Raw genomic sequence first — 21,816 nt, 5'->3', positions numbered from 1 at the left:
CAGTAGACAGGCTGCAGCAGAGGAGGCCAGGGGCAAGGCAAAGGTCTCTTCTCACCTTTGTGGTTCAGTGGTTTGTTGTAGGAATCATGAGAGGTGCTGAACCTGGAGTGTGTACTTTACGTTTTGATTTTGAGAAGGTATTCAGGAAAATGATAGTTTATTTATTTGAATTTGCTGCCTAGCAATTCATGCAGCCTGCCTTTGTGGGTTCTTGGCATTGCCACGCACCAAAGACATGTCGGGAGTTGATTGTTTTATTGCAATTGATCAGCAGGGCTCCTGCAGTGTTTGACAAATAGAAAATGCTTCTGTGATGTTAAAATAAAGATTGATTCTTCATGATGAGGCTCACCCTTAAATAATAGAAATGTGAGAAAATAAGCCTGACCCCAGATGTCACTGAAATAGATATGGCAATTACCTGAGGTGGTTTTCTGCAGGTGTCATGAGTTGCGGGTCTTGGTCTTTTTATGGCACCTGACAAATGTGTCTCAGTGAAAATTCAGTACTTAGTAACCAACTTTTATTGTCAGGTTCACTGACCTTCAAGCACCTGATGACATTTTGGGGGGTTAGTTGGTCTGTTCTGGCTTTGCAAAATACTGAAAATAATTGTTTATTTTGCTGAAGCATTTTGAATATTTTGAGATATCCCCCTAAGTCACGATGCTAACGAAGGTCTGCTGGGTGTGTGGTCCCCGCGCCTGGCCAGGCCCCCCCTTGGCGAGCCCTGAGCAGCGGTGCCCGAGGCTGTGCTGTGTCTGGTCCCCACGCCCCGCAGGGGACAGGCGTTTGGTACCTCCACCTGCACGTCCGGGCCTGGTGCAGCAGGGCCGGTTAGCACGGGTACTAGTCCTCCCTGGAGTGAGGGCCTGAGTGTAATTTAAGAGGGCTTGGGTGAAAGCATAAATAACAGGAATGCAGTATCAACTGCTTGTGCAGTGCAGCAGACCTCAGAGAGAGACCATTAACCTTGTATTCACAGTGGGACTATCTATTATCTATAAAATAACTTTAGAAGTTTAAATAGAAGTAGGTTGGATTGTCAGATGATGTCTTTCATTACATTTGACTGTTTCTTTTAACACTCTCAGATTTAAGCTTACTGATTTCAATGAAGTGTTGGGAAGAGTACAGTATCCTTGGTGGAGCAGGATGTTTCCTGCTGCAAAAGCTCGCTGCTGTTTCCATGACCTGCTGGTTATGGCAGTAAAACAAGTTTTATCTGCAGATAGTTTTACTGCATTCAGGTACCAGATTTTAAGCACTAGGGAGGTTTTGTTAGAGTCACAAAATCAAACACATCCTGTCATAAGAGTATAATCTTAGCATAATGCACCTTTGTTAAAAGTTTTAAATATGTCTTGACTGTATTAACAGGTATTGTTATTTGCTTAGTCAAATAATGGAGTTGGGGGTATGGAAAGCAGTCTAGTGTTGCAAAAAGACTTTAATGGAATAATTTAACTCTGAGCAACATTTTGCTTTTTATTGCTTTCCTCAATATCCTAATGCAAATTTAAAGCATCAGTATAATACTGACACCAGAGGGCACTAAAATAAGTGCTCTCTGGAAGGAGATGATGGTTGTCCCATGTTTTGATATTGGTAATGTGTTGTACTTGCCAGAGCAAAGGCACAGCAGCCTTCCAGGAGCACTGCCTTTATGTGTATAATGTGCATTCCACTCAAGTTGTGTTAAACTTGGTTTTGTTTCCTTCCATTTGGCACTTATATGGACCTCTTAATAGATTTTTTTTTTTTTTTTTTTTTTTAACTTCTGGTGCTCTCAGAAGATCCTGTTTAACTTCTAGTGTTCCTCCTTCTGACATTTCAGAAGCTTTGTTCATCGTAGGGTTTTTTTCTTGATTGCAGGTACAGGTAGTTGCAGAAGGTTGTTCTGGATGTAACAGAGAGGCTTCGAAGATGCTAAGTGTTTGGGCCTTTTTATTTTTTAATTACTCAAAAGAGATGAAGGACAGTTTCCAGGTTTCCTGGAGTTGTTGGTCACTCCAAGATGTGTGGAGAAATTACAAAAGAAAGTTACTCATTGCAAGAACTGGTCAGATTCAGTTGTTCATGGTTATTCATGAAGGCTAAGACTTCTATTAGGTAAAATAGAAGTTACTTTGCTAATTTTACTTCTTTGATCTAAAAGCATAATATATGGCATACTGCAATCAAAAGATTTGTCATTTTCTGTATAACGTGCATTTATCTTTCATACATACATACAATATGCATATGTAGTATATATATTCTATTGACACTATATCAGCATATTTATCCTAATACTGTACAGTGTTATATGTAGAAAATGAACTATTCTCTTTTTTGCATGAACAAGTAAGTGAATATTAGAAAAGCTCTTTTTATGAGTACGGAGTGACTATCTTTGTTTCAGGAAAATATTGAGAAGACTTTCAATAACTCAACTAATAAGATTTAGATGAAAAAAGTATCCTACAAAAGATGATAGAAATTTGTTGTAACTCTTTTTCCAAACTTCTTTGGAATTTACACTGCATTTTATCGAGTTTTTCGATACTGCCAACCTATAAGCCAAAATTAAATTGACCAGGTGGGGGCAATGTTGCATTAAAAAGCAGGAACTGACCAATCTTTTCACATCAGATAATACAAGTCCTCCCTTTTCCACCCCAAGTACTTCATTGTCTCCTATTAAAACAATTTATCCTACGGAACAAAATATTGTATTTATTACTTCTTGAAAGCACTGCTTTTAAGATCCTAGGATATTAATGTGTCAGATGTAAATGCGCAACTATTTTATGTGGGTGAGACTAGTATTTTCATTTGGCCTCATGCATTTTTTAATGCATTTTGAAATTTGATGCTGTAATAATATGCAAAAATTATGGTTAGCTTTAACCTTTCAGTCTGCAGTTTTGAAATAACTTGTTGTTAGTTATGGTTTTGTTTCTAATAATAATACAAAGTACGTTGCTACTACTTACTGGCTGATTGCAAAATCAACTGGCTATCCATTTCTGAAATAATTTCTTTGGCTTGATTCCTCTGGCTTGATTAGTATTTACTATTTTCATCAAGTGTGGGTATTTTTCCTTTTGTTGTACCTATAGACTATATTAATTTTATGCTAATCTAGAAAAATTGAATTTGATTAAAAGTATAAAAATATATTTGCTAGAAATAACAATAATTTTGCTCTAATTGAATATGTGTTCTCTTAGTACTGGTTAATTCAGGCTATGAGGTTGCCTACTGTCAGAAATGTATAAGCCTTTTAACCAAAGCAGAGGTTGCTAAATATTAATATCGTTTTTGCTGTAACAAATTTTAGCTTTCCTTAAAGTGCTGTGTTATGGTCTGCCTCTTAATTTTATGCTCCCTATTGTGTATGTGAAATGTCTTTTTAATTGTCACCTGTAAATGAGTTTATCTGTTATAATTTTATCTTAGCATTCCCAGTGTAATCTGAAAAAAACTGAGAGTGTGAGGTTGCTATGGCTGCTGTTGGACTGATTTGATTAGGTTGTTCATCTCTTTAAAGAAAACAAGTAATATTGTTTTAATAGGTGTTGATTTAATACTGATCATTTATAAATGCCATTTAGTGTAATCCACTTTTTATGGTGGTCTTTGTTAATACAGATACGCATAAAGTATGATAGAAGTGTTCTTGAGGGTTGTTGCTTATCTTGAATGGATTTCAGTAGTAAAATCTTTCTCCTTGCTCTTGGTGTGAGGAACTCAATTGTATAGGTCAGAATACAGTTTTAGAGGGAGTCTGCCTGGCTTTTAAACCAATGTATGACTCAGATGGAAGGTACAGTTAGTCTCGAATGCACCCTTTTTGTATCCCCCTGAACCAAATGTAATTCCCAGTACCTGCATTAGGGACAGTGTTGGGTCTTCTCTTGAGTCTGTGCAGAGAACCACTTGTTACCCCATGGTGGAGGTACAGTCTTGCAGAGCCAGGGCCTCAGGAGTCCTTCTAGTGTAATACTGCTCCACATCTAGGCTGAGCCAATTTAGGTCTTTAGGGCAAGAATATTTCTGATTTCAGTTGTACATTGCAGTACCATACTTTCAACTTGAGGTGCTGCCATGAAGAGTAGGCATTTCTTTCGAATAGGAAAAAAATGTTCTTGCTGGCAAAATAGCATGCTTGGCTCCTTTTCAGAAATACTTTTGCTGCCTTCATTACTGTGCACTTGACCTGTCCATGGAAAGGCTAGCAACTGCCTTGTCTGTTTTTTTGCATTGTTGTCATCTTCTGTAGAATACTCTGAAACCCCTATCTGGTGGATTCCATTTGAGAACGGTAACTTGGAGGTTGCTTGAACAACCCCAGGATGTCTAAAATACCAAATGAACCTGTACCATTGGACACTGGCCCAGTTTCCATCATGGAAAAAAAAAATTGAAGTGTTAGCCTTTTACTTACATAGACACATGTGTATGAGCACATACATACACACAGAAGACAATTTGACAGTATTTACAGTAAAAATCAGTAAGTAAGTTTTGACACTGTGATCTCTGGGGTTGTTTGTCCAGGCTGGGAAACACAGGTCAGATTGTCCAAAAACGCTGCTGAAAGCTAAGGCTCTCAAGTCCAAATGTTAGCATCTAAGAATGGTGGCCCACTTTAGAAGTATCAAACTTCTACAATTCACTTTCAGTAGATACCTTCCACTTCTCAGAAAACATCTAGAAATGGACTGGTTTAGTCAACTACAAAATTTCAGTAACTTGAAAATGTAGCTGTGTTGTTGTTGTTACCCTGTGCTGTTATCTCACACTCTGGTGAGAAGCTAATGAAGTTTGCTGTCCTCGGTTTGATTGGGAAGCACTTCAAGTGCCAATACAGGCTTCTCCTTGCATGCTCCCTTCTCTTCCCTGCAGCTCTGACATCCTTGCTCCTTGTTTGAGCAAGTCAGCCGGAGCTGTGAACGCCCCAGATACTGCCTTTCCAGTGGGGAGGCTCCTAACGGGTGGAAACTGGCCAAAACTTGGGGTTTGCTGCCATCTCTGTTAGGTTGACTTCAGCAAAGAATTGTCTCTGCTAAAGAGAGTACTGTTGCTTATTAAATATGCCAATTAAAAATGGATAATAATTAGGATAATAAAGCCAGAAAAAAAAAAAATCACCCATTCAGCAAGAAGACAAGTCAAACAGGTAAGCCTTTTGTCAGAACCTCACCTGAGACTTTTCCTGATCTCTGGCACATTGCCTGCGTGGGGCTGGCAGAGGTGTGAAGCAGCAGTACTGGCAGTTCACCTTCTGCATCTTGTGAAGCCTCCATTGCTGCTGCCTCCTTCTAACCCGGCAATACGAGCGTGGTGTTCCCAATTCTTTGTTTGTATGCAGCAATTCTGTATTAGAGACATTCTTCTGCTTAGCAGAAACACTGTGAGATAGTACTCGGGGGCAAATTTAGCTATGAACAAGCCAATCAAAAGGGTTTTGGCTCTTTGCTCTGGCAAACTTGACATTTTTTGTAAGGCATTAATGTGGACTGCATGGGGATGGAAGAGGTGTTATAGTTGATCATGGAAATTGATTTATTTAGCACAGAAGCTTAAGGCTGTTGTCTTAGATTTTTTCAAGAGATAAATACTGTAAGCAAGGGACTCCTAACCTGTGTGTGAAAATAGCACGTAAAATCTTACTAGAATACGTGGGTGTTTACTGAACCAACTCTTAGTGCAGCTCATTCACCGCATTCAGTGAGATTGAGTTTTCATATCCTGTGAGATAAATAGATCTGAAGTTGTTCTGCTTGGCTCAAATCAGTGTGAGAGAGGGCACTCCCACACGCTGTTGTTGGCTGGGGAAGCCATTTTTGCTCTGCAGCAGGGATGGAGCGGCCGAGCAGAGGCACACCTTCCCGTGACGGCGGGTCAGAGCAGCGCACACCCACCTCCCACTGCTCGTCTCTGCATCACGCTGCTGCCCTGCTTCTGAGAGCCTCTGCCTGTGTCTGTTGCACTGAGAGGAAACCCTGGGCAGTGCAAGGCACGAATACCAGGAGACAGGTTTTTCTGTTTGGTTGCGCGCTCTTTTTTTTTTTTTTTTTTTTTTTAATCCAGCCAGTTTAAACTTTTGTATATTCTAGCTACAGCCACTGAAGTATCTGTAGTTAGCGTTGTAGAAGTACAGGCAGGGAATCCTCTCTCCTTCAAAATTCAGTGTAGACAGATATTTTTTTTTCACCTTCTTGGTGAGCTTACTGGCATATCTTGTCATCTTCTGTGAGAGAAGGTTGAGGCAAGCTTTCCATTATCTATAATAGTCTGGGAGAGCCTTAAATGAGACAGTGCTACAAGAGGAGCAAAGATGGGAAAGTCATGGAAAAGGTAGACAAGTTGAAAAGACATGGTTGAGGACAAACACAAAAAATACAGGGCCATGTGGTTATGTAAATGCAACTAAATGAAGAATAGTCATGTAGTCATTTTGTGTCTGTGTAGTTGCATTACCTGTGTGGACTACAGGATTTTTGGGAGGCTTAAACAAAAACTTGATGTTTTCTTGTGAATACCCAGAACCCCATTTCCTACAAAAAAATATTCTTCAGCATTTTTCTAAGGTTACTCTTGACTCCAGGGGTGCTGACAACAAAAAGCTGGCCTTAGATCAGCAAGACAAGCCTGGCTTCAAGACAGAGCCACTACAAGCTCTCTCTGTGTCATGTCAGATGGAAGCTGGTCACAGCAGGGCACCTCTTAAAAAAAACAAGCTGTCCTGAGCATGGTGGGACTTTGCACTGTACTGTTCCAGTTCTTTGATGAGGTTTGCAATGTTACCTTCCTCAGTGTTGCTTTTTTAATTGGCAACTCCTGGCTAGTCAGGATGCAAGTGGATGAAAAAGAGTGTCACTTAACTCTCCATTTTCTTACTTGTGATATCATTTACTATAATTCATTCTTGTGGTCTGCTATTAAGCCACCCTATTTCCAAATCACTTGGCATGTTTCCAAAGACGTATCTCATAAGAGTGCTGGTACCTAGCTTCCTTAAGCTTGAAATTGCCTTAGAAGCGTTTAACCAAACAAATGGTTAGATTTTGTTAGTGCATGAATACTTAAAGATTTAATTGCTGCATGAAGTGTAATTCACGGAGCACTCTGTGAACTTGGAGCAGAGTACAGCAAGGTCACAGAATCAAATCTCCAGCTGGGGATGACTTGGTCTTATTGCAATAAGAGGAGGAAAAGGTTGTATGTACCTTTATTCTTCCTGTCTTAGGACTGGGCTGGCACCAGTTCATCAGTGTTGGCTGCTCATAGGTATGTTGGTTAATAATGGCTCAAAACCCTAACACCTGAGTAAATGCTGCTGAGTAAAGCGCATCAGTATTCATACCTTTTTACCTGTAATGTGAGGTACGAGGAGGGCATGGTAAGATATGGCAATATCAGTTTTCTAATTGATAATTTTGCAAATCCACTCGGGAGAAGGGAAGGTTTTGTCCTGAGAAGAGAAGCTGGGTAGGACACGGGTTGCAGGCAGGTGACACTCACTACAACCCTGTGCTGCAGTGCATTGCACTAGGAGGAAATCCACCTGGGTTTCACTGCAGTCATCACTCTGTGGTGTTAACAACTGCTTAAAAATAATTTGTTTTTATAACTATCGTGAGGAGATCCAGTTCTGAGTGTACAGGCCAAGCAGATCTGTAGGGAAGGAAGGTGACAGCTTTATGCGTTAGCTCGTGGGAGAAGCTGTAGGCTTCCTGAGAAATGCCTGCAAGAGCTTGTTTTTGGGTTGGGTTGGTGGTTGGATCATAACGATTCATATGCATGGCTCAGATATCCCAAATAAAGTATTGCTTCCCATTGTGATATTGGCCATAATTTGCTTCATTGCCTGGCAGTTTCAAATTATTTGACAATAAAAGTGTCAGCAAGCCTATAAAACTAAAATACGTGCTTAGAGGAAGATGATGCTTTATTTAAAAAGAAAAAAAAAGGTATACAGTGACTATGAAGAAAAGAAGCATGGCTGTTCATAGTCCATAGTTTTCAGATCTAAAGTGTCATGCAAAGTGTTTTGTGGTGCTTCAGAGGTCAAGAAAGCTAAAATCGATACCAAAATACATATTATTTTTCTGGGCTTGAAAGCCAAATATGTAACTATAAATTTGCATTTTTGGTGTCAATATTCTGTGGAAGTAACACAGCCATGTCTTACTCATCCGTATTGTTTCAGAGGGACGAGAGGGGAAAAAAAAGCTTTTGTGCATCATGTCATGTAGCACTTCAGTTGCAGTACTGACTTTACAAGGCTGTATTCTCTTTAAAATCGACAAGACTTGAAATATTTTCTCCCAACTCTCATCTGGGGTTCCTGCACGGGGAGCAGAAACCCATTTCAGTTGGATGTGGAAGGGACGCTGCCAGCGGCACCGGGGACCTGCCGGGGAAGGGCTGCGAAGCTGCTGTGAGGAGGGCCCATCCAGCCCATCCTTTATGAAAGGCTGTGGCAGATGATGTGTTCCTGCTTCTTTTTGACTTGATACAGTTTTATGTAAAAAATTATTTTAAGTTGTGGTATCAGACCTTTTTCCTGTGAAGGGAATGAAATGCTTAGTAATTTTTGAAGGTGACTTCTAAAACAGATGCAGAAGGCAACTTTTTTTTTATGCTGTTGGCTGACGTTGTATTAATGATATGTAAGCAAGTCATTCTGTCAGTAGAAAAACTGACAGGTTATTTGATTTTTCTCATACTTTGCATTGTTCAGTTTTAGTTAATGTTTACAGTATTTTGCAATATGTTTGGGAGGAAAGATTATATATATATACACAGAACTGAAGCCTCCCTTAGGATAGGTATACCCATGCTTCCAAGAAGGAGTTTGGAATATTTTTGCTAGGTGTCTTCCATATGTGGTATAGCTTCTTATTAATTCTAGAAAACAATTTGAAACAGTAACATGGATTTTTTTAGGGAGTGCTCAGGTCTTCTGACTGTTAAATCTGCTTTATACATCATGCACTTTTCACCCTGAAATGAAACCAGGTAGATTTTCATCGCTTTTGCTCCCAACAAAGTAATGCAAAGCAAGGTTAACTTCTCTCTTGAAAGAGTGACCCATGCAATAAAAGACTTCATCAGCTTCAAGTGAAATCAGAGAGAACTTTGACATACAACCGTGCACCTTTCTGGTCCGTGATACTCCTCTGGCCACCTTCCCGTTCAAGACACCTCAGAAATCTGACAACCTTAGACACATCATCCCTGCATTCATTGAAATCGGTAATTAATAATAAGATCCTTGCGAAAAAGGAGTGGAGAAAGGGTTGTTCTGGAATGAATTTTTTCCTCATTAAACAGAAAACAGAATTCACAATTAAGTTTTGTGATAGACAACGTATACAGTCTGCTGGGTGTGTAGCACTTAATTTCTCTAAAAGGGGATTATAATAGAGTTTGGAGATACGTTGTATTATTGCATGTGTTACTCTCCATTAAACAGTTCTTAAAAGGCAAGCCATAGATCAAGATGCCTATAAAACCTATTTTCATTTGTTCATTTATTTAGATTGTTGCTACGTTTGATAACAGTCCAAGTAACAATAAGTGGTTGTTTCTGTACGTGACCCATGTAAGAATTCATTATCAGGCAGGTAATGCATTAATAATATCACGTTTACTAGCAGTTACCGTCAAATTGCAGGATAAAATAAATGTGTATTTTCTAGGAAACCAGGATTAAAGGAACTGCTTTTAGAAACTTTTTCCAGTTAGTCAACAGGAGAAGATAGTAGCTCACATGCATTTTATTCGACTTAATGTGCTTGACCACTTATTTTGCCTGACAAGCAAAGGTATGAAAGTGGGATCTTCTCAGGCTCCTATTATTTCCTTTGGATAACTACAATCTTAGGGCTATTTCCATGTCTTGGGCAGCATTTTAACTAATGGATATGTTCCCAACTGAAGTTAAATGGAAGATAATTCCCAATAAGAGCCAAAACGTACAGTTTGGTTTGGATGCTTTTTCACTGAAGCATACAGGCTGGATCTGAGGTAGAATTTGAAAGATCATCTTCCCTCATGTCTCCTCTTGTCTGGAAGCCAAAAAGCCTAAACACATGGTGCTTCCTAGCTTGTGAGCCTTGTTTTGGTGTACCATTGGCTTTATGATTTTTATTTTTATTACTCAGTGATCCAATCTCAAAAAACTATTTAACAGCCACCAGGTCATGAATGGGTTTGAGAAAATGCTGAAAATTTTAAGTTTAAAGACATAGCTAAAATTTTGCCAGTGGTAAGTTCAGAACGACTAATCTCCTAGTAAATACAGAAAGCATAGCAACTTCTGGTAGACGTGGACAGGGATGGAAGCTGTTGGTCACAGCTTTACTGTCACCATGCTGAATGGACACTTAGACTTTTAAATTCAACAGAGTTAGGCTACAAAACTGCTCTAAATCTCACAAAGTACCTTGAAACTTGTTTTGTGATTTTTGAAAGGATTCAGTCTGGGATAGGGTGAAAGATTTATAACTAATCTGAAATCTGTATCTTGTTGGAATAGAGAACAAAGCAGCTTCTCACATGATTCTTAGTTGCTGCAACTAGTTTTCTGTATCCTTAGATTTTTTGGTGTGTATCATTAGTTATTTTTAGAAGTAAATTAACCCTAAAATCAAAATTTATGCAGTGTCGATGGGGTTTCTGATTTTGAGGTTTGGCTAGGCTGGTTTATAGTTGCTATGTTGGTGTCAAATCGTGGGGGTTTTACCCTGTGGGTCTGATATTTGCTGTCTATTGTGTATCTTCTTTCAGTTAGCAACTTTCTGTTTGAACATACCATATTTCCTATTTAAGTGAATGTATATAGTGTTTGTATTAGCTCTGCATGTACATATATAACTTTGCAGTTCTCTCTTTAGCATTCTCCTAAGGAGTTTGCTCCTGTAGCTTTAAGCTTTGTGCAGTTCTGCATCTGTAAACCATCCAGTTTGTTCTTGAAGTTCCAGTCCTGCAAGTCTCTCTGCAGGTGAACCTTGCCCAGTTTGGGGAGGCTGGCGATGACTTCAGCAGGGCTTACACTCAGTGCAAAGATTTGTTCATGGAGGAAACTGTGGGGTGGATTTTAAAATTTCTTGGACCAAATCTTCATGAGTGTGTGTCTGTGTATGCAGTGCAGGAAGGAGTCCCAGCCCAGTTTAGCTTTATCATGATTGCCTTCGTTTACTTATTGTCTTTGCTTTCAGTGGCAGTTATGTTGGAAATGGTGAACGTTTACAGCTGACTGCTGTACCACTTTTTGTGGCAGCTTACACTTATCTTTACTTAGTCACGTATGTGGGCTAAGGACAGAGCTACACTACATGGTTTTCCTAATTACTGCTGTAATTAGGACTCTGGCAGAGAGAGTACTCCAAGTGGACTGTCCTTTCTTCTGCTTGTGTTGTCTGATTGTCTCGTCTGTGAAGCATAAGCAAGAGGAAGAAAACTTCAAGGTTTTTACACACAGTGAAGGGAAATTATATTTCTTAGGATGATAAGAGACTCACACATTTGTTTGAGGTGGTTGGAAGAAGACTTAAATTAGCAGATTTCAACTCTGATTCATTACCTGAGAAATCAGCAGGTCACACAAATACTGTGTGTCAAGACCAAAGTCATATGTGAAATGTGCCGCCTTGTAATCAACATATGATGAACGAGGAGGGTTGTTTGCTCAAGTATTGTTTGGTCCAAATGATTATTTGGTTATTTGCTGATTTTTGAGCCTGCTGAAACAAGCGCCTTATCAGGTAACCTCAAGAAGCATAGTATTGCAAACGTCTGACCTGGTTCTCACAAGGGTGTAGAGACCCACTTGCTATTCTTGCAGATTGATTTCTGGCAGCTGAGCAATGAGTGGTGAATCATGTATAGAATAAATATGCTTCTCAAGGGGTAAAGCAGGTTTTTTATCCCCATAAAAGAAAGCACTGAATACTTTTTTTTTTTTTCCTACCTGTGATGCAGAAAACTGTACTAAATGTTTTTTTTTTCTGATTGGATCTTCCCATATTCCTTGTTTCTTTAATCCCCATTAGGCAAGTTTGTCTTAAAGGAAAATCTATAATGTGAGCAGTGGCTGTCAGCTTTTATTGGGGACATTTTATTTAAACTATCAGATGTGTTTTGACACTTAGATACAAATGGCCATAATTTAATTAACATTTCTCTGTTAAGTTTTGAGATTAGACCCTTTGTGTGGTGCTAACATTTTTCAGGAAAGAAAGAAAAGTTTTTTTTTCTTCTGAGAAGAGGTCTTAGAAACTGGAACTGAAGAGCTTGAAGTAGATTCCTTCTGTACTTTTTATCTATCTTTATGCATTCTGTCAGTATTTTCAGCCAGGACCAGTGCAGCCTGTAAGGTATCTGTAATGCAGATACCTTTCTGTTAAGGAGATTGTCTTATTTTACTTAGGAACAGCATTCAAGTGGTGATTATATGGCCAACTACCAAAATGCAGATATTTTAAGTACAAAGCAAGAGAAACATCTTATGTTCTACTATTTCTTTTGGATTAAATTTTCATGTCTTCCTCCTCTGTTTCCTTTTTAGCCTGTTCGACATGGGAGGAGAGTATTACTGCTATGGCTCCGACATCACCTGCACCTTCCCTGCAAATGGAAAGTTCACTCCTGACCAGAGGGCTGTCTACGAAGCAGTGCTGAAGTCATCACGGGCTGTAATGAAAGCAGTCAAGCCAGGTAAAAGATCGGTACATGTCAGCACGAATTGACAAGCTTGATGGCAGCATTCAGGCTGCCAAGACAATTATGTTTGTCTTTAGAAAGTGCTTGAAAGGAACAAGATGACAAAATTAATTTGCATGTTTAAACAGCTCCTAATGGAGGACAGAGGAGGACATTTTGTGACATGTGACATTATGTAACAGAGGACACACAACATTTTCCATACAACACTTTTAAAGAAGTAATGCATAAACAATTATTAATAAAATTAAAAAGGTATTTTAATCTTCCACTTTTTTTTTTTAATTCCTTTAATCTAGTGGTGACAGCTGTTACTCTGGTGTGTGTTTACACTGACAGCCATCTTTTCAGGAAGCTTTATGCCGAAGACTGAAGTCGGTTTGGGTGAACGTGTGTGTTGTGCTTTAGTTTGTTTCAAGCGTTTTCTGTATTTTACATGTAAGTTCAATAGAAATCTACTGTTGAAAAAGAGGATGGAGTGTACATGTTTGGGAAGGAGACTCAATTACCTTTAAAAAGCTTTAGAAAGCACTGGCTATTGGATGCTTCACCGTATGCATTAGCAGGCAAGCTAATTTATCAAGTATGTACCATTTCATGGTTGAAACAACTTGAACATTTCTGAGTATTACTAATAGAACAGCTTTGAGAAAAATGTACAAAGCACACTTATCCTTTAAATTTACTATATGAGCTTTCAGTCATCAGGCCTTGAGTGCATGGGCTGTCTGGATTGCCAGTCAGAACATATGTAATTTTCCTGTTATACAAGCTGCCGGCAGCACTGTTGATTTTTGCAGCTTGGAAGGGAGCAATAACACTTGAAGCTTATCTGCAAAATGAGACTAGATATTCTGCCATTTTAATAACAATGTGTGTTCTCCATCATCTGCTGTTTCTCCCCTGAAGAATATTATTCCTGTTCCTCTTCATAGTTTGCTTTGCATTTCAGTGCCGCCTCTAATTTCATCTAACATTTTTGGCAGTATTTCATGCTAATAAGTTGCGGACTATCTTCAGAACGTGAGAGCTACTATGATGCTGTACTCAGGCTGGTGTAGAAAATTCCTCAGTTTACTTAATACTTTATTTACGGTGTCAGAAGATAAGGACATACTAAGTTAAGTATTTCTGAAAAGTAGTTATAAGAATACTTTACTAGGCCTTGGGAATTTGAGATTCATAGACAGAGAAATCATTCTTAATGTCTGGCAGAAGATGGAACTGAACTTTATGTTCTCACTGTGCTTTAGTTGTCTTTCCTGTTCAGGAGAATGGTGCAAATGCTGTTTATGAGACTAGTAATGGTGAATTTTCTTGCTCCAGATAGCAGGTTAAATACGTTCTGTGGACTGGTTCATTTGGTACCTCTGTGTAATGAAATGCAACCTGGACCTTTCACACTCTGTTGAATTACAGACCTGGGTAGAGTCCTGCAATGTGCAAAAAATGTAATCATCTGGAAAAGTCTGCTTTTTAGGTCTGTATGGCTTGTACCCTAATTCTTTTGCAGCTTTTAACCCATCTGTCCACTCATGCAAAAAGTCTGACAATATTATTCTATTTTCCTATAATGAGCTCTCAAAAACACACCAAAAGGCAAAGACTCTTTACTACTGAAATTGGTATGAAACACTTAAAATAGGTAGTTGGCAGAAAAGTATTCATTGTCTGAAATTAATTTACGGTGTACTAAAGACAGTTCAAACTGGAATGATGAGCTGGATTAAAGAGAGATCCTCTTCTATATGCAACTTTAAATAATTTTAAAAATCAGATATTTTTCAAATAGTTACTTAGTATTTTGTTTCCAGTCGCACCCCTTTTTATACTAAAGGGGTCACAGGGGATAAGACATTTCTGTAAAAGGCTTTCATAAATACTTTTAAAGAAATATATCTGCTTTATTTCTTCCACCAAATTCCTTTAAAATGTTTTGGCTGGCTGTTTTAATTGAACACTGAGACAGACAGAAGAACTGCCATGTCATGTACTGTTGGACTGCTAGTTGCAAGTGGCTTTGGTTCTCCTGGAAGGCTAACATTTTGCTGTAGAAAAAGAAACACTGACCTTCATAGCATGGTTACTGTCACATACTTCTGAGGGTGCTGAGAAACCCCAGAGCCCCTCGAAGGGGTGGCTGCAAACTGAATGTATTGTTACTGCTGCCCAGAGAAAGCTGTTTCTGTGGGAGTGGCTGCAGCCTCCTTCGTCTCGTTGGACAAACCTAATTCGTTAGCTGACTAAAGCACCAGGATCTGCTCCTGGGGGAGCCGGATGCTGTCACAGAGGGGAGCAGGAAAGGATGATGTGAATTCAGCTCTCAAGTGTCTCTTCTCCCTGTCTGATGGAAAGTTAATACTTTAGGTCTCTGAAAAAGGAGGCAGAAGAGCCTGTGGCTTTAGAGTCACTGAATGTAACCCCCCCCCAGCCCCATCATGTTTTAGTCAGATTTTCTGAATTATGGAGCCCTTGTTCATTTTGCTATTATTTTTGTTTGTCTTCATTTCCCAGGGTTCCTAAGATCAAAGACAGTCAAGTGACTTGGCTGACATGGCAGTAACCATTCGTGGGGCAGGCTGTGCAGAGTGTATGCAGCAGAGTCAGCAACTGTAGAAAATGGGATTTCTCTTCAGCTGCAGAATTGAGGCCTTAGTTATGCCTTGTGGCAAAGGGTCACAGGGGACATCTAGTTGTTGTCTTCAGAAGGTTAATGATTCCCGGAGTCTTTCTCATTGCAAGATAGGGAGCAAGTACTTTAGGGAGAGTCACTAACCAAATACTGTCTTACATAACTGTGTTTATGGAAGGACACACATTTGTTAGCAACCTTAAACATTTTATATAGATGTGTGAAGTTCAGAGATTTGCATTTCTTTTTTCAATTTGGCTCTCATATGAACCTAATTGGCTTGAGTGAAGTTACTTTCTGAGAGATAATAGACCTCCTAATACATTTTATTTATACTTCTATATGCAAACAGTTGTCATAATTTTAAAAATACTCCAAAACATTGTATTTTATTGTAGAAAAGCATTCATCTAACTGCATCCTGTGCATGGTTCAAACATGCAAACAGCTCAAATCACATGTATGGGTCTCCCTACCTTCTAACTGAAAGAACAGAATTCCTTCTGCAAGCCAAATAATATATTCTGAAAGTTAAGAAACACTCTCTGTGGGATTGTAGCCTAAGTTCAGCGCAGTCATCACAACTGCTGCCACAAACCATATCTGTTTAAAATAAAAGGAGAGAAAGACATATTCAGTATTGCATAAGCAGCAATTTTGAAACTACTGAACGTAGATCTTGTATGAAGACACTGATGCTTGTCGCTGAAGCGAAAGAGTCAAAAAGGCGTGCTTGTGGGGCAGTGAAATAGTTGTCTCTCTCCTACAAAGTCAGGCTCATGATCCAAAATGTCAGAGAGGAATGTTGTATTTCTATTTAGGGGATATTCTTAATGCGTCGAGTCCATCTGGGTTAAATTGAGTCTTCCACAGAACTCAAATTCAGGGACAGATGTGCAGAATATTGACACTTCCATTCACTTTGGTGTCTGAGGCATCATCTGCTTCTTACTCAGAACAGTGATTTGAGAAACTGTTTGTCTTTACATAGATATTCTACATGAAAAGAATTGCTAAAAAAGAGTGGAATTGCAAAGCCAAGTATCCCACACTTAGATTCTAGAAGTTAGTGTCCTAATTTGTCTCACTTCTGCATTTTTTTTTAATCGCACTAGATTTACTAAATTGGTTGAGTCATGTTAGATGCACTCCTGGAGCACATCTCCCAGTTTATTTGAATCTGAAATGAATTCAACTCATGCACTTCAAAACTCTACTGTGGAAACCAAAACACAGTAAGTGAGCACAAGCAAGAGATTTCACCTCCAAGGATGATTGGAATTAAAATCTTCTTGTAGATAAATCCATTGTTTCTCCTTCTGCTATCTTTTTGCAATGTATATAATAGAGGAGCTGAGCTATTTTAACCTTTTTGTTCCATGCATGGCCCAGAGCTGTTTATTGCCTACTGTTCAAAACCTTCTCTGAATCCAGAATTATGAACATCCTCACCAGTTTTTCTCAAGAGTACTCAACACTACACAGGTGCTTGACAGACAGTAAGTTTGCTTGCACTTCATCTTAGTGATGTGGAAGTGTGCAACATTTACCCTTCTGCAGGCAACAGCAGACAGTCTGGAGAAGCTAGTGTAAAACCTATTGACTCATTTGGGATTCCAAGACTGAAATTCATCAGACTTGAGATTTTTTTTTAAGAGAGTTGAACATTGCTCTTGCTCAAGCCCCAGTTGTTTTGACCTCTGTTACAGCTGTGAGTGCCCAGCCTTTCTGCAAATCAGACTCCAGATTGTCAAGCCAGACACTGCTAAAATGAAAGAAAATTATTAATGAACAAATGTAAAAAGAATAAATAAATTTGTGTTTGAAGCAAGTTGTCTAGCATCCTGCTGGGACTCTGAGTCTGAGGGAAAAATGGTTGCTAATTACCAGTGGCAACATTCAGGTGCATTTGCCATGCTTGTGTTTTTGTGAAGTTTCTTGTTACTTTACCTGCACACTTTCAGCTTTTACAACAGATGGAAGAGGAGTTATACAAGGAGCAAATATCTTCAGTGGTCTAGAAGGAGCTGTGCTTGCCTTGGAATTAAAGTCTTCTGGAAACAAGGGAGCCCCAGAACTAAATGAACTTGAGGTTTCCTGTGGATTTGTATCTTGTGGTTGGTAGGAAGGTTTGGTTGGTCTGATGGAAGCTTTTCCACTGGGCTGAAGGTACTTCTGAGGCTCTTCTCCATGTGAATTCTCTTGTCTGTAGTCACGCATGAATGGATGTTGCCGTTTTGCTTGCATCAGGTCTTCTGTCTTTTAGCCAGCTGCCTACATTACAAAATGTATCACTGGGTCTATTCCTGTGTGAATGTCATTGAAAATCTCCAAAAAGTTTTAGAAGTTTTATTGTAGGAATGAAAAAGGCAGCAGCATGAAAAAGGCCTTGCTCCTATTGAAATCCTATCTAAAGGAGTAGGTGGTCATGTAGCCAGAGGACCATAACACATCAGTACTGAGGGTCCAAGCAAATCTTGTGCAGACAGCATCAGTTGATACTGCCTAACTCTGGAAGCCTTGATGCTGTGACTATAAAAGTACTGCTTTTAGCATAGTTCTCCCCTATCCCTGTAATTGCCCAGGCTTAAAAAAAGCCCCCTGTGGTGGGAAAAAAAGTATTGTGTAGCACATCAGTAGGCATAAGGCTATATAGTGTAATGGTTAATGGCACGGTGTGAGGTCTCAACTCTAATGTCTGTAGCACGTCCAATGGACAACTGTCATGGCAGCAGTTGAAAGCCTGAACTGCAGGGGTAGATTAGACCCTTTTGTGAACAAGTTTGACATGTCTCTTGGTCGTGGAAACATCTGAAGAACTTAAAAGGGCACATGTGCATTGTTCCTAAATCCTGTCTCAGGATTCTCCCATTCTTTATCCCAGTTGCATAAGTTAGATCCAATGTCAATGAAATAGCTTTAATAGCCATCATTTGTCATAAGTTACACCTTGGAGACCAGTATTGTTTTCTTGTTGTCATTAATATAAATCTATTTGAAGAAACATTTAAAATAATTGGTTTTGCTGCAAGTCCCTCTCTGAAACTTATAGAAAGAGAAACATGATCTAACTTTGAAGTTTTCCCTACTCTGAGCCAGGGTTTGAACCAGATGCCCTCCTGGCATCCCTCCTAACCCAAATCACTCCATGATTCTGAATATGTTCTGAAACATGCAAATGAAAATGTCAGTGATGTGAGAAAAAAGTGTTGATGGCAATCAATGCCTGTGTGTTCAACTCTAGCTCTTAACAGAGGAGGTAGTACTTTGCAAGCCAACAGACAGTGATGTGCTTCAGTTTCTGTGTGTGAAGCGTATTCATACTTAACCCGGCTTTGAGTATCACTTTGTTCTCATATGGGTGCTTTACTGTCAGTGGTACATATGAGTCCAATAGTGTTTGGGAAGTCACTGTGAAATAGCTTCTTTTTTATTCTTTAGCAAATTACTGTGTGTTTATACCATGTCCTGCCTCTCAAGTGATTTCTGCTATTTATTATTTGGATTATTATCTTGAGCATTTAGAAAATATTAACAATTAGAGTTCTGTAAATTTAATTCCTAGTTGACGAGGACAGTATGGTTTCTACATATAGGAAGTTTCTGTATACAGTTTCTATTTATAGAAACATTTAAATTTCTTAAATATATTAAATCTCCTACTGTGTTGAGAAGAAATAAAGTGGAAGTATGCTTATCTTTAAGCTTTGCAGTTAAAACTATTTTGGATTAATGCACTAGACCATAAACAGAGTCTTTAAGATTAATGAGCTAAATATTGGAGCAATCACATACTTTCCATTTTCATCCCTTTGCAATTGCACACTGGGACCTTTGAACATTCCTCCCTGTCTTCTCTGTAGACTAATGGAAAGCCACAGGAGAAAGGGAAAGAAGGGAGCTTGTTGTGCTTAGCATTCCTGGTACTACTGCAAAACTTGTGTATGTTTAAAAAAACAAACAGAAAAAACTTTCTTCAATCTAAGTTATACACATTAGGTTTGGGGGGAGAATTAAGAAGTAAGAATTAAGAATTAAAACACCTCGATCAGTAAGGTTTATTGTCCTAAATTCCAGTTTAAAAAAAAAGAGATCTCTTTGTCTAGAAAACTGCTCCCAAGGAACAGTTGAGTAAGGCCAGGTTGGCAGCCACTCAATTCCCTATCTCTACATTTATATGATTTTAAAAGCTTGTATATCCAAAGTCCCCATTGAACCAAAATTGCATTCAGACGTTAGCTGCGCAGCTGGGAATATTTGCTGATTGATGTTTGTTTGTTTCAATAAAATGAAAAATAAAAATTGGTTCCAAATATGCACAGAAGTTGTTGTTCACCAAGTCAGCTTATGTGCAGTGTGAAAGTTTTCCTCCTCGGGACAATGACATTACTATAGGGTCTCCCTATAAGATTTGTATCTGCATTTTTTCAGTTGGAGCTCATGCTCAGGGGTATATGCATATCCCAAAGTTCTGCATTTTACCATCCAGGACGGTGAGTATCCTGTTGTCTCTGGCTTTCGGGCTTTGCTTTTCTGATAAATCCTGTAGAGAAACATCTTGAAAGAAATCTCTGTCCTGGGACTAACATCTCTGATAATGGAAGGTGGCGGTTTCTCCATATTAGGGCTGGAAGATGCCTTGCTTCTTTATAGCTTTCCCAGAACTCAAGTTTCACATAAAGTCATGGAATCTTTACACTCTTAAACCCTTTCTTCCAGGATATAAGATCAGCCATTGCAGATTTCATTGATGCCAGGATTGCCATGTAATATTTGAGCAAGAAAGTACAGTCAAGTACACTTCAAAACCAGTCAAAAACATTTCAGGAAAAGAAGTAAACCCATGTATCAAGCAAATAAAACATCCTTCTATTAATCATGTAGGTATCAGCTGTCCTTAGATCCTAACAGGAATGTGTCCCCTTTTGCTGTAGGTGCTGAATAAGTGCAAAGAAGTAAGTAGTTCTCAAAAGTCTGAGGTGTTTTGAGGTAAAGAGGCCAGGGGAAGAGGGTTGGAGCAAATAGCCAGTGAGTGCAGGCCAGCAGCTGTCTGCCTTGGAATACAGAAAGTTCTCTGTAGTTGATAATCCCTCCTCTTGCCAGATCAAGTCTTGTGTTTTGCAGTTGAGAATAGGTGTCTGAAGGTGTTTTTCTCAGGTTAGCAGTAACCCTTCCACTCTTTCTTGTGTTCTTCTTTCTTGTGTTCAGTAGATTTAGGGCTGAACTGTGTGAGATGCAGAACAATTCAGAGGAAGGCATTGGATGTTCTGTAGGTCTAACTCTGAGGCCTTCCTTTAAAGACCAGGAGAAAAGGTCCTTGGGAATTCACTATGGTGAAACATGACAACTCCGTGGTGTGCTACCTGCTATACACAACCTTAAAACCAGGCTCAGCATGTTAGTATTTAGGTTGCTGCCACAGTTGAACCTGGAGTTTGAGTGTTGGCCACTCCTCTTTCTGTTTTCCCCGTGGTGGCAGAGGACCAAAGAAAGTCTTGTGTATTTGTAGGTGCAGGATGCTAAACGAAGTTAATCCCACCTGGTCTCGACCTTTGTCTTCTGGGCAGCTTTAACTACACAAGTGTTGAGCTGCTATGTGAAACCCTATGCCAACTTTTTGTGCCTTTCTCCCGATTCTTCGATTTTTGTTCGTTGGTCCACTTTGCAATGGAGGGAGCGGCCTTAGCTGGTTTCCCCATGTGCATCCTTCCAAGGAATGTTGTCAGTTAGAAGGACAAACCAAAGCAGCCACTTTATTTTCCAGTGTTTTGCCTCTTCCCTGTTTGCCTGCTGCTAAGGGATTCAAGTGGTAAAGCTCATGGAGGTAGATATAAGCCCAGGGAATTTAGAGGATGAATAGTCTGTATTTTTGTACAGCAGAATGTAAACTTTGGATGGTATGTACTCCTGAAAACATTATGCTGTCTAAATATTGAGGCACAGTTCTTTCAGTGAGACTGTCAGGAGAAGTTAGGATCAGTGAACAAGTACCAATTTCATAAAGAATCTATTTTAGACGACAGAAAATGCTGCAATTTGAACTCAAAGTAGCAGTATGATTCCCTGTTCTATGTTCTAATAACATGTCTCTTACAAAAAAGAAGAATAGTGAAGAGTTTAGCTCAAGTAGAACCAAGGATTATAATAACCAAATAATTAAAGAACTGTTTAATCGGAAACTAATAGCTAGGGTATTTGGCATAGCAGATCGTATTACTAGCAGTTGTTTCTGTTATTAAATTTAGCAGAGTTGTGCTTAGGAACATACGCAAATTCAAAATTTGCAACTTCACAGATTACTATATTCTTTTTGTCCGTGACAGTTCTCTAACTTCTTTAGAATTCAGATTTATTTTTATTTGCTACTATTTTGAATACTGCTTTAGAGTAATTGTCACTGTATTCAACTAGGATTAAAATTTATTATACGTAAGGAAAATAATTGTAACTGTTATTAGTAT

General features: G+C 39.1%; 1 protein-coding gene across 4 annotated transcripts in view; it reads left to right on the top strand.

Moving 5' to 3' along the window:
* PEPD (peptidase D) overlaps window positions 1–21,816 on the top strand; it is a 145,757-nt gene that overhangs the window by 94,181 nt on the left and 29,760 nt on the right. For all 4 annotated transcript variants that reach the window (XM_074913382.1, XM_074913381.1, XM_074913380.1 and 1 more), the window contains one exon: window positions 12,569–12,717. In XM_074913382.1, the coding sequence (XP_074769483.1) occupies window positions 12,569–12,717 (149 nt within the window). The remainder of the gene's footprint in view (window positions 1–12,568; window positions 12,718–21,816) is intronic.

This window comes from Athene noctua, chromosome 9 (assembly GCF_965140245.1).
Source record: "Athene noctua chromosome 9, bAthNoc1.hap1.1, whole genome shotgun sequence".
Classification (NCBI taxonomy): domain Eukaryota; kingdom Metazoa; phylum Chordata; class Aves; order Strigiformes; family Strigidae; genus Athene; species Athene noctua.
The sequence above is the reverse complement of the archived record's forward strand: the minus strand, read 5'-3'. Positions and strand labels throughout refer to the sequence as shown.